The 11,008-nt window shown below is 37.9% G+C and overlaps 3 protein-coding genes across 13 annotated transcripts; 2 read left to right on the top strand and 1 right to left on the bottom strand.

The window, feature by feature from the left end:
* The first annotated feature begins 98 nt into the window (after positions 1-98).
* LOC143369451 (uncharacterized) lies at positions 99-4,461 on the top strand. 3 transcript variants are annotated; one of them, XM_076813404.1, is made up of 5 exons: positions 99-239; positions 1,531-2,522; positions 2,594-2,959; positions 3,040-3,216; positions 3,305-4,461. In XM_076813404.1, the coding sequence occupies exons 2-5, from the start codon at positions 1,626-1,628 to the stop codon at positions 3,467-3,469; spliced, it is 1,605 nt and encodes a 534-aa protein (XP_076669519.1). In that variant the 5' UTR covers positions 99-239; positions 1,531-1,625; the 3' UTR covers positions 3,470-4,461. The 3 variants fall into 3 exon arrangements, with proteins under 3 accessions (XP_076669519.1, XP_076669520.1, XP_076669522.1); XM_076813405.1 differs by having other exon boundaries at positions 107-243; XM_076813407.1 differs by lacking the exon at positions 99-239 and adding an exon at positions 633-792.
* On the bottom strand, positions 3,571-7,683 carry Rt (Protein O-mannosyltransferase rt). The gene is made up of 7 exons (XM_076813382.1): positions 7,541-7,683; positions 7,117-7,295; positions 6,665-6,966; positions 6,417-6,591; positions 5,255-6,341; positions 4,887-5,188; positions 3,571-4,810 (listed from the first exon to the last, which is right to left on the bottom strand). The coding sequence occupies exons 1-7, from the start codon at positions 7,658-7,660 to the stop codon at positions 4,624-4,626; spliced, it is 2,352 nt and encodes a 783-aa protein (XP_076669497.1). The 5' UTR covers positions 7,661-7,683; the 3' UTR covers positions 3,571-4,623.
* On the top strand, positions 7,561-10,335 carry LOC143369449 (ATPase WRNIP1). 9 transcript variants are annotated; one of them, XM_076813402.1, is made up of 7 exons: positions 7,850-8,107; positions 8,309-8,595; positions 8,678-8,866; positions 8,937-9,747; positions 9,837-10,058; positions 10,140-10,226; positions 10,266-10,327. In XM_076813402.1, exons 2-7 carry the CDS (start codon positions 8,317-8,319, stop codon positions 10,268-10,270), a joined length of 1,593 nt encoding a protein of 530 aa, XP_076669517.1. In that variant the 5' UTR covers positions 7,850-8,107; positions 8,309-8,316; the 3' UTR covers positions 10,271-10,327. The 9 variants fall into 9 exon arrangements, with proteins under 9 accessions (XP_076669516.1, XP_076669517.1, XP_076669515.1 ...); XM_076813401.1 differs by lacking the exon at positions 7,850-8,107 and adding an exon at positions 7,561-7,698 and having other exon boundaries at positions 10,140-10,335; XM_076813400.1 differs by having other exon boundaries at positions 7,850-7,993; positions 10,140-10,335.
* The last annotated feature ends 673 nt before the right edge of the window (positions 10,336-11,008 follow it).

The following is an 11,008-nucleotide window of genomic DNA, read 5'->3' as shown; positions in this document are numbered from 1 at the left end:
ATCCGTTTGTTAGTCGATATTCCTTTGATTAACTGAAGGAAAGAACCTCCGAGGTGGAAGGCCGTGTGCGCTACGTGATCATAATTCCTACGGTGCGCCACACGAATCTGTAATATGGGAATATCCTTGATTATCCCCTGCGTATTTTGACGCTCGACGAACGCGTTCTATGGATCTCTTTGACACCGTTCGTTACATGTTGCGTATATATAGCGATAATACGTATCGCTGAGAGATAGGTACGTATGGTCATTAAGCTAAATATGCACTTCAGAATATTGTGGCTGAGATTAGCAAGTATATACTGTTAGAGAAGTTATAACTATAAAGACTGTTATGTAAAGCTGCATTTCTTGAACAGTTATGGAGAAGTGAGAGTGCTGTAACTATATATTACGAATAGGAAACGATGTATTTAGCGAGTCTGTATGCGATTTGAATATTCATTCCTGTATCGACTCTGTACCTGCTTCTCGTTGGTGGTTCTAATATCGGTTCTGAGATCGATCCCAGTATTGGTTTCAATATCAGCTCCGCAGGGATTGCTACTAAAAAATATTGTATATGTAAGCATTCTTTATGGAATTGTTGCGAGGAAAGAAATATTGAAACTATGTAATGCGAAATGAATCTTTTCAATAAAATAGAAACAATTTTTACATGCGTCGGCTTCTATTGATGTCGTAATCAGTTCCTTTTGGTTTTCGGGCGATGCGTCCATAATGCTTGCAAAAGGCTAGGCTAATGTTGAAAATAATAGCATCAAACTGTAAACTTTTAGGTTTTACCAGGGTATGTAAGGAACTAATACCGATGTTGGTACTGATGCGACTTTGATGCGTGAATTAATATTAGAACCATGACCAATTAATTTTAATATTTAATATAACAGTTCGTTCAAGTTGCTTCAACAGTAGAAAGGAATATTTTAACAGTTTTCAATCCTGCTTAAGGGGTCATTCTGGTAATTACGCCGCAAAATTCGGCAACATTCAGGCTTTTTGTGTTAGTGAATACAATGAATAACAATGTCAAACTTTTTTTTCATTTATTAAGCTACTTGTAATGTATACAAAACAATTTTTTAAATACACTTTTAATTGTGTTTTCTCAATGTTATCTGGTGACTTCAGATAAAACAAAAAAGCCAAACTGATTTGAAATTTTCCATTCTTACTTGAAGTTTGAATGCGCGCAATTTTGTTAAATTTTTACTTACGTGGCTAATTCTGGCACCTGCGATAGTGGTACTCATAATGATTAAGAATCAGTTTGGTTTTTTTGTTTCAGATGAGTCTGTGAGCTTAAATCACACCCGCCAGGGAGGTATTTCTTTTCAAAGGTAAGATTTTGAACTCCACATAACATTGAAAAAACACAATTAAAATTTATTTATTCATTGTATTCACTGGAAAAAAAAGGCTGAATGTTGCCGAATTTTGCGGCTTGATTATCAGAATTACTCCTTAAGATGTTTATACTGTATTTGTTTCTCATACCTTTTTCTACGAAAACATTTTGTTATTTAAGGGACTGGTGTTCTCTACTTTCTGTTCTCGTTGAAGTTATAATCGATGCGTCGCCGCGTGAATCTCAATTAATTCAGCATTGTGAAATCCGTGAATATGGATCTGCCTTGTGACTGGCAGACCGACAAATATAAACTCTCTGAACGTGGCCAGTATCTACTAGAGACAGGACAATGGTCCGACTGCAGTTTCATCGTTGGGAACGAACCCCATCAGCAAACAATAAAAGCTCATAAACTATTTTTGGCGATGTCCAGTCCTGTTTTCGAAGTCATGTTTTTCGGTAAGATGGCAGAAAAGGACGAGCCGATACCAGTTCGAGATATTCAACCAGAAGCTTTTAAAGCTCTGATGGAATACATATACACGGATCAAATTCACTTGGGTTCCTTCGAAGTGGCATGTGAATTGTATTATTGTGCCAAGAAGTACATGCTGCCGTCGTTGATGGGATTATGTAAGAAATATCTGTGGTCCGATCTGTCTCCAGAGAAAGCTTGCAGAGCTTATGAATTTGCTAAATTGTTCGAGGAGTCTGTACTCATGAGGACTTGCCTTCAAATTATTTGCAGTAGGACAAACGAAGTTATAAAAGAACCCAGTTGGGAGGAAATTGAATTAGGAACGCTGCTAACAGTACTAGACCAAACGAAATTGCAAATAAATTCTGAGCTCGAATTGTTCCATGCCGTGGGACGCTGGGCGAGAGCTGAATGTATAAGGAAATCCCTTGATCCTAGCGATGGGAAATGTTTAAAATCTGTGATCGGCAATGCTCTATCAAAAATTAGATTCCTAACGCTGAGCCCTCAGAAATTTGCAGAAGGGCCGGGAATGTCGCCATTGCTTACTCGAGACGAGACCTTCGCAATTCTTATGAACAAATTGTGCAGCAGCAATAAAATATCTATGCCAGAAGGATTTTCAACTATCGCACACTGTAGAGATAGGCTGTTAAACGTTGGTCACACTACGAACAGGGACCTCTTTCCTGTAAGTTTCCAAAACTTTGCGTTAGGTAAGATGCGTACTCTCGGTAGCCTTCATGGGATTTTATGTTTTAGATCGCTAAAGAAATATTTAGGGAACCATGCTTCGCTCACACCCTCGGTCCATCCATTGTTCCACCTGTTGCTGCACCCGTTGCTCCACGGGTTCGAATCATTGAATCTAGTAGTTCATCTCAAAGTACACCGAGAACATCTGAAGTTAGAGGAAGGCAGGATGGTGAAAATTTATCTGTAAACAATTCGTGTCCAGTTATAATTGATAGAGGCATACCAGAAAATCGAAAATTTTATTGCAGCAGAATAGTATACAAAAACACTTACTGTTATAATAGAGACGTCTTAGATTGCTCTCTTACCTTTAGTGTAAATAAAAATATTTGCGTATTGGGCGTTCAAGTACCTTCACAATTTCCTAACGGAGTAAGTTATACGTATCAGAGTTGAATTTAATTCTGAATTCTGTTCAGTATCGATTGCTATATACTATCTGTTTATTACAGGTGGATAATGTAGTTCGGGATCGTCGGGATCGCACACCGTATACTGAAATTTTTTATGCCCATCTTCTCGATTCTGACAATGTTCGATTGACTTATACGCATTGCACAGTGAAAGCGAAAACTTATTCTCTTGTGGAGATCATATTTAATCGGCCTGTCTACATTCAGAAAGACAAGGTATATCAGCGAACAGTTCTTTTCAACTTTGTATGGTATTAATGCTTCGAATACTTTGTAAAGTTATTCCTGCTTCTTTTAACTATAGGTTTATCGCATTGAAGTTGTATTTAATAAGACCGGATACTATCCAGGGGGAGTTTGGACCGGAGAGACTGACTGTAATCGTGTAGCTTTCTCGTTTGGCGTAGGTAATATTTCACATACTATGCGGGATGATCTTATTCGGGCTATAGTTTTCACGTACCAATAATAAAATTGATTTGTATAAAAGAAATTTAAATATGTATTCTGGATTTGTGATAACACGGGAGTCTACTTTATTCTATTGTCATTACATTATTACTGTATTACTTTATTTTTCAAGTTATGTCGGTGCTGTTCGTTATAAGAATTATGAAATCAAATTTAAGAACTACGAAATCACGTGTTCCACGCACATTGCTTTTGGTTGAAATGAAAAGTAAATCTGATATAAGACAAATTCCTTTAATTCATGAAGAACATTAACTTTTATTGAAAAGCAGATCGAAATTTTGCAGTTTGCATCTTTATTAAGACTTACATTACACCTTGATATCTTATATACTTCTGTTTCTCCTTCTAACATTATTTCTATTGCAATAATTTATACCTTCGAACGATTTTTTTTATAATACAAGGATTAATTGAAAAATCAATGTAAAATACAGTTATCTATTCGTAACATATCAAGTACTGTTCATCATTTCTCTGTTACAACATTAAAAACACAAATGTATGATACAAGATTTTTATTTATCATATTCGATTTATTAGGCTCTTTACAATATTCTATTGCACAAATGAGTATTCCATCATAAACCTCGTACGTTTCTGCATAACCCTTTCACAGTGTAATAAAATGGTAAGCAAGAGCTTAAAAATGTGTATTTCTTTTATCGTCGAAATTACTTGCGCTCGCGATAACAAATAGAAAAATACAGCTTGCCCGACGTCCCTCTCGTACTACATTGTGAAAGGGTTAATTATGTAAATTTTATACTACAAAGTAATTTATAACTCTCATAAATCTCATAGCTTTTGTTTTCAACTCTGTTCACAATATATATATAAACGCATACACTTAACAGCATTAATAAAAATTTTATAAAATGTAATCAGTCTATGCAATTAAGTACACACTTTTTATAATATGAAAAGTAATAAATCTATAGCAATTGTACTTGTACCTTGAGCACGCGAACTATATTCTCACAAAAATGATTGAAATTTGTGCATCGCGATGTGCATGAAAGTACATAATGCCTTACTTTCGCAATATACTTGATACACTCTAAGATGAATACTTTTCGATTACAAGTAAGTACAAACGTAATGAGTATTTAGCTAAAAAAAAAAGTATTCGCAACATGATTATGCATTTCTTTACGACTTATGTACAATGAAATCCCACGTGTCCCTCCATCTTAACTTTAAAACATCCTTGGCACTTAAATGCGTTGTTCCGAAACTTAATACAGCGAATTTCTTGAATACGTAAATAACAGAAAATAACCATATAACGGTACCGCCTCTCAATACGAGTAACAGATGATTATGTTGATATCGAGCTCTGAAAATCAGAAATAATAAGTAAAGCTTCACGAGCTTATTTAACTAGCAGATTTTGTAACAACTTTCTAACGTACCCAATTAAGTAATACAGATGCTCTATCGTCGCTGCCATAAGCAACAGTTTGAAAATGAATGCTGGTAAATAATGATGAAGGAAGAGCGTCCTTTCAACGAATACGAAGGGCAAGAAGTGTAGCAAGTATCCAGCTAATAACATACTTCCGCTGTTAGAAAATCTATTCCATTCCTCGTGCGCAATATCAAAATACATTCGCCTTCGTCTTAACATGTAAAATATTAATAAAGACGAATATATGATTATGCAGGCTGTTCCAGAGTACCAGATTACTATGTTCCCTAGAAGATGTACTTGAGCCTGTAATAACAAGAGGATATTTTAACAGGAATGGATTACAAGTGCATTAACATAATTTCTACTTACATTGCTGTCGTTCGAAACCCAATACGCAATTCCTCTGGACATCAATGGCCAATCTAAAGGGTCACTAGAATACATATGACTATTTTGCCCTTCTTGCCCACTGAAAAGCATCTTTATCTGCAATTCTACAAACTTCTCCCAAAAACTCAAAGTGGTGGCTTGTAACGGAATCATTTCAGCATTGATCAACTCCCTTTCTCTCTGTTTCTGATCTTCGCTTTTAGTGTACCTATGCTCTTCAACGTTCCATATGGAATCCGTTTGATCCACCATCCTATCCGCCACGGCTTCGTGCTGATTGAAACCCCAATCAGGCAACTGTCTTCCGCTAAACTTCAACGCATAATCTGAATTCGCGTGTATCAAGCGCACTTGACTCTGAATCGCATGCCAAACATCGCCAGTGCTGTCTTTGTTGGTAATTTCCACCCTCCAACGATTCTGCGCTGGCATGGATATGTTGTAATCGATGTAGCAAGACACTTCTTGACTCTGAGGTGTCATCGGAGCTGCTACGTCGTGCGAATTCAGTGTTCTACTTGTAATCCCGTGTACTAATTGTATTATATCGCCATGCTTTATTGGTTCGCTAGGTTTTGTCACAACCAAGTCATTTCTGTCTGGCTTTTTTACAATCCACCAATTATTCACGTCTTTGAAAGAGTAGCACGTAACTTGCTGCTGATGCGAACTGCCTCTACCATCTGGGTACCTTAACGGGTACATATGGTTATGACTGTGAAGCCAACAGGCCCTTCCGTATGTGTGCCTTAAAGTAATCTGCGATCCATGCGTAACTTCTAAAGGTTGGCCTTTTGTGATGCTAGCAAGACCGCCGTCCAAGCTCGCTTGGAAAGCACTTGTCATTACAGAATCGTGTGGTCCGGCTTTAGAGAGTATCGATAAATGTACATAAAATACAGACAGATAAATAGTGCAAATAACGCTCAGTATCAAACAAATTCTTATTGCAAGATGAATACACAGAATTGTGCTGGATAAAGTCTTCCTTGGTATCAGATTCCAATAATCATAAGCAATCAAAGACAATGCAAGGATCAACGAATATAAGCCAATGTATCTGATGCTGAAAAAGAAATTTCATTGAATTTAATGCGATAATTCCGATCGCAGAAATTACACAATATTCTTTAATCTGTACCATAGTGCGCATGTTAAGCTGGCAGTGCCCAGAGTCAACCATATCCACCAGGATACAGTTGTCGGTTGATCCATTACTTTTCTAAATTTCACAATGCATATCAATCCAAATAACGAAAACTGCATAAGAATGCTTTCCATCAAAATAAATCTAGATTGTGTCAGTAAAGCGTTATCTGAAATATTAGTAAAAGTTTGTATAATTGTAAGAGATTGGTAATGTGTGTTGCAGTAAGGGTAAAATATTACCAAGTAACAACAAAATTCCAGCTAATGTGGCAGTCCACTGTTTCAATCCCAACTCTAAAATCAAGTGATAAGCTGTTGGAATTAAAAGGCTGCCGCATAACGCGGGCACCAATCGTAACGCGAACAGCGGAACGGCATCCACGTACGGGCTTCCTATTCTGTCAAATTTGAATTGCCCATCGAAACCCGCTAAGTACGACACCGCGGAAATAAGTTGCATCCCCAGGGGTGGGTGCGAATCGAAAAAGAACGTCCTCTTCATATAAAGCCCCACGTATTTTCCATAATGCAGCTCGTCGAACCTGTTCGAAATAACAATTCCTTCTAAACATTTCTATAACAATTTTTTGCAATCTCCGAGAATTGAAATTACTAAAATTTACGAATTACCCTCGGAGAATTGCTCGACTATTTTAACATAATTTCAATTTAATTGGTAATTTATAACTTACACTATGCTTCGCGGCTCTTCTAAGCGATACAGGCGACTAACGATCCCAGTTACCAATAAGATGAGCGAAACTAAATCGATCTCAAGACTTATTTTAATTCGGGTTCGTGTCCTCGTGTTTACCGGTTGCTCCTTCATCTTAGATTTCTCGTTCCCGTACGAGGCAATTCCCTCATCTCTCTGTTAAAAAACGAAAAGGACAATAATGCGCGCGTAATTGCTCGTATCATTTATACGAATGTAGCGAAATTTGAAATTAAAAGGTACAGCATCGAGATGACGAGCTAAAACAAAATTGCGCGTTCCGTTCGAGTCGACACGTTTCGAAACATCGAATGGAACGCAAGGAATGTAGATTTTGAAGAGGGTTCCAACAGAATTTAAATATAAGGTGTCTTCGCGCGGGTTATATATTAATCTCTCACCTCGATCGGCGGAAGATTTTCGACGTAATTGCCAGGAATATGCTCATAATCAAACTTGGCGCTTTGGGCTTGCGACTGCTTGTTATCTTGCGTCCTTGTTCGCCTGCGACGAACTTCCATCTCACGAATTCACTGTGACTGGGGCCCGTCGTAAATAAGTACGTGCGCGGTACTCGATTGTCCCCGATTCTTTCGCTTCCAACGAAATCAAGAGAAACGTTGTCTAGTCACTGCTCGGCGTCTAGTCTCTACCCACGTCATCAATCGAGCAATAGGTGTAACCGACGCTGTCCTGTTTGAAAAATTTCGGTCCCCCTATAATGAGACAATCGACACCTCGACTTCCTTAATACTGCGCCGAGATCAACGCCGCTAAATACTACATATTTCACCACGGTGAAATGCCAAGGATATCTGATATATAGAATCGATGATACTTAACATCGAGCTCAGGTTAACACGGTACAGCATAATATAACGGTACCGTCGCCGAAAATCCTCTGATAATTCATTCTGCGCATCGCGCGGTAATCTTGTATGACCGGTCGCCTTACGAAGTGTTACGAAGTAAAAGACTGGTTGTTGGAATTTTTAACAGCCACGGACACTCTCGTAGCATTTACAAATGCGAAATTCTGCGATCTACAGTGTTGGAACATTTAGCAACATAGGGGACCTGTTTCATCTACTTTACATAAATTTCTCAGATGAACTCTCATTGTAATTGTTAAACTCAATTGTTTGTACATATATGCCTGTCTGTTGCAGGTTTTAAGATGAGTAGCAATCAGATCTCTTGTCCCGTTTGCTCCAAAGAATTCTCACCCGCGGTAATAGAAAGCCACGTCAGTAAATGTTTATTCTTGAACGAGTCAGCGAGCAATGAATGTACGACTTCTCTCAAGGATGGAAGCCCTGCTAGGAAGTTGATGAAGTTAAATACTACGAGAGCAAAGAAAACAGATTCGGGAGTGACTAAGAGGAAGAGTAGCGTAATAGAATCCTCTCCTGTAGACACGGACTTTCAGAGTCCAGGAATTTCGTCTAATGCCAATGTAATTTATATTTCCCTGTGTTATGGGACAGAGAGCGATAACAGCGGTACGAAAGATAGCGATTAATAAGAATAATTTCTAGACAGATAAAGAAGTTAAGAAGACACTTGGCAACAATCATGTACCCCTTGCCGAACGGATGAGACCAATAGCACTTTCTGGATATGTCGGGCAAACGCATATTCTTGGCCCGTCTACTGTACTTTCTCAATTACTGCATAAGTGTGAAATACCGAATGTAATTCTATGGGGCCCACCTGGTTGCGGAAAGGTATTTTATCGAAGAGTTAAGTGTAATTATTCCTAAGACTTCATACATATATAAATTCTCTTAATTTCAGACATCTCTAGCGAACGTCATAGCTCACATCTGCAAAAATAAATCGAATGGCAAAATGAGGTACGTTAAGTTGTCCGCTGCGATGGTTGGTGTGAACGAAGTGAAGGAAGTAGTCACTATAGCTTCCAACGAATTAAAGTTTAATAGACGAACAGTAGTGTTCATGGACGAGATACATCGTTTCAATAAAAGTCAGCAAGACGTGTTTTTACCTCACGTCGAGTCTGGGACAATTACACTGATCGGTGCTACAACAGAAAATCCTTCGTTCAGTTTGAATTCTGCGCTTTTGAGTCGCTGCAGAGTAATCGTTTTGGAGAAACTGACTATGCCTAATTTAATATCTATATTGAATCGCGCTGTGACTTCATTGGGAGGGGCAGTATACAGTTCAACTAGAAAGTTAGAGGACACTGAAGAAATACCAAAGTTTATAATAGATGAGCCGACCATAGAATGGTTGGCTGGAACATGCGACGGCGACGCTCGGATAGCTCTGGGCGGTCTTGAGCTAGCAGCTCAGTGTAAAACACCAAACGAGGAGGAATTTGTAAAAACTGGCCCTGCGACGATCACATTGGATGATATTAAGGAAAGTCTGAAGAAGTCTCATATGTTGTACGATAAGAAAGGAGATCAACATTATGATATGATTTCTGCTCTACACAAATCTGTTAGAGCAAGTGACGAAAACGCTTCTCTTTATTGGCTGAACAGAATGATGTTAGGTGGTGAAGACCCAGTTTACATCGCGCGGAGATTAGTGAGAATGGCATGCGAAGATATTGGTTTAGAGGACCCGAAAGCTCTTGGTAGCGTCAAACTTCCATGCGATAAGTCGTTAATCGTCGTGCTTCAGTTTTCGTAATACATTAAAATAGCTTTGCAATATCGCTTTCAGGAATTGCTGTACATACGATGCATGGCTGTAAAATGATAGGAATGCCTGAATGCGATGTCCTCTTAGCGCAGTGTACAACATACTTGGCTAGAGCACCTAAATCAAGATTAATGGAAGACGCGCTTAAAGCTGCTCAGAGAGTAGTGGCTGAACATAAGGGGCCTCAGCCGGGAGTACCTTTACATTTAAGAAATGCTCCAACGAAGCTTATGAAAAATCTCGGTAATCATCTTATATTGTTCGTTACCATTTAAAACAATAAGGCATAACAGCACAAGATATTTTATATACATTTTATTTTAGGATATAGTAAAGGGTATAATATGAGACAGAAAGATGAATCGGGATTAAATTATTTACCAGAAGGATTGGAGAATGTAAACTTTTTTGATTCCGATAAAAAATACATGGCATAAATACACAAATTTGTATAGGAGTTTATAAAATTCAACAAAAAACAGCACAATGTCGTACAATTAATACTTGTCAGATCTAATTGTAAGAAAAAATAATACTTAATACATTTAGCAAGTTAGATATAGGAAAACTTGATTAATGCTTCATAATTACATATATGTTTAGTTCGTTTTAATGGGTTCATCACTTATTAAAGCTTTTTTCCATATTAGTGTTTTATTATTAGCAGGCATATCGACAATGTCTATTAATTCGATACTATTCTTCGCTGCCAATTCTTTTAAATCTGTAATGTCTCTGATACCCCAGCTTGGGTCTTGAAGCTTCAAAGATTTATTAAAATTAACGTTACTTTCTGGCTTTATTTGTCCATCTATCGCGTATGGCCCGTACGTAAATAAAATGCCATTGTCTTTCAATAATTCACCTGCATTCTCGAATAAACTAATAGAACATTGGTAGGGGGAGATGTGCATCATATTTGCATTGTAGATATAATCGATACTGGCTTCCTTAAAAATGCCATCGCCCCAGGTGCGAAAATTTGTAGTAATATCTATTCTTAAAGGATCTTTTACATTTGAAAATACATAAGCATGCGCGGCGATACTTTCTAACAGCCTTGGCTCATACTCAGACGTATGAAATACGATATGAGGAAAGTGGGGAGCAAAATGAGCTACATGCTGTCCAGAGCCAGATGCAATTTCCAAAAAAATTTGATCCGGTCCACGTCGGATATATTTCTGAAGAAC

This window comes from Andrena cerasifolii, chromosome 5, assembly GCF_050908995.1.
Source record: "Andrena cerasifolii isolate SP2316 chromosome 5, iyAndCera1_principal, whole genome shotgun sequence".
NCBI lineage: Eukaryota > Metazoa > Arthropoda > Insecta > Hymenoptera > Andrenidae > Andrena > Andrena cerasifolii.
The sequence above is the reverse complement of the archived record's forward strand: the minus strand, read 5'-3'. Positions and strand labels throughout refer to the sequence as shown.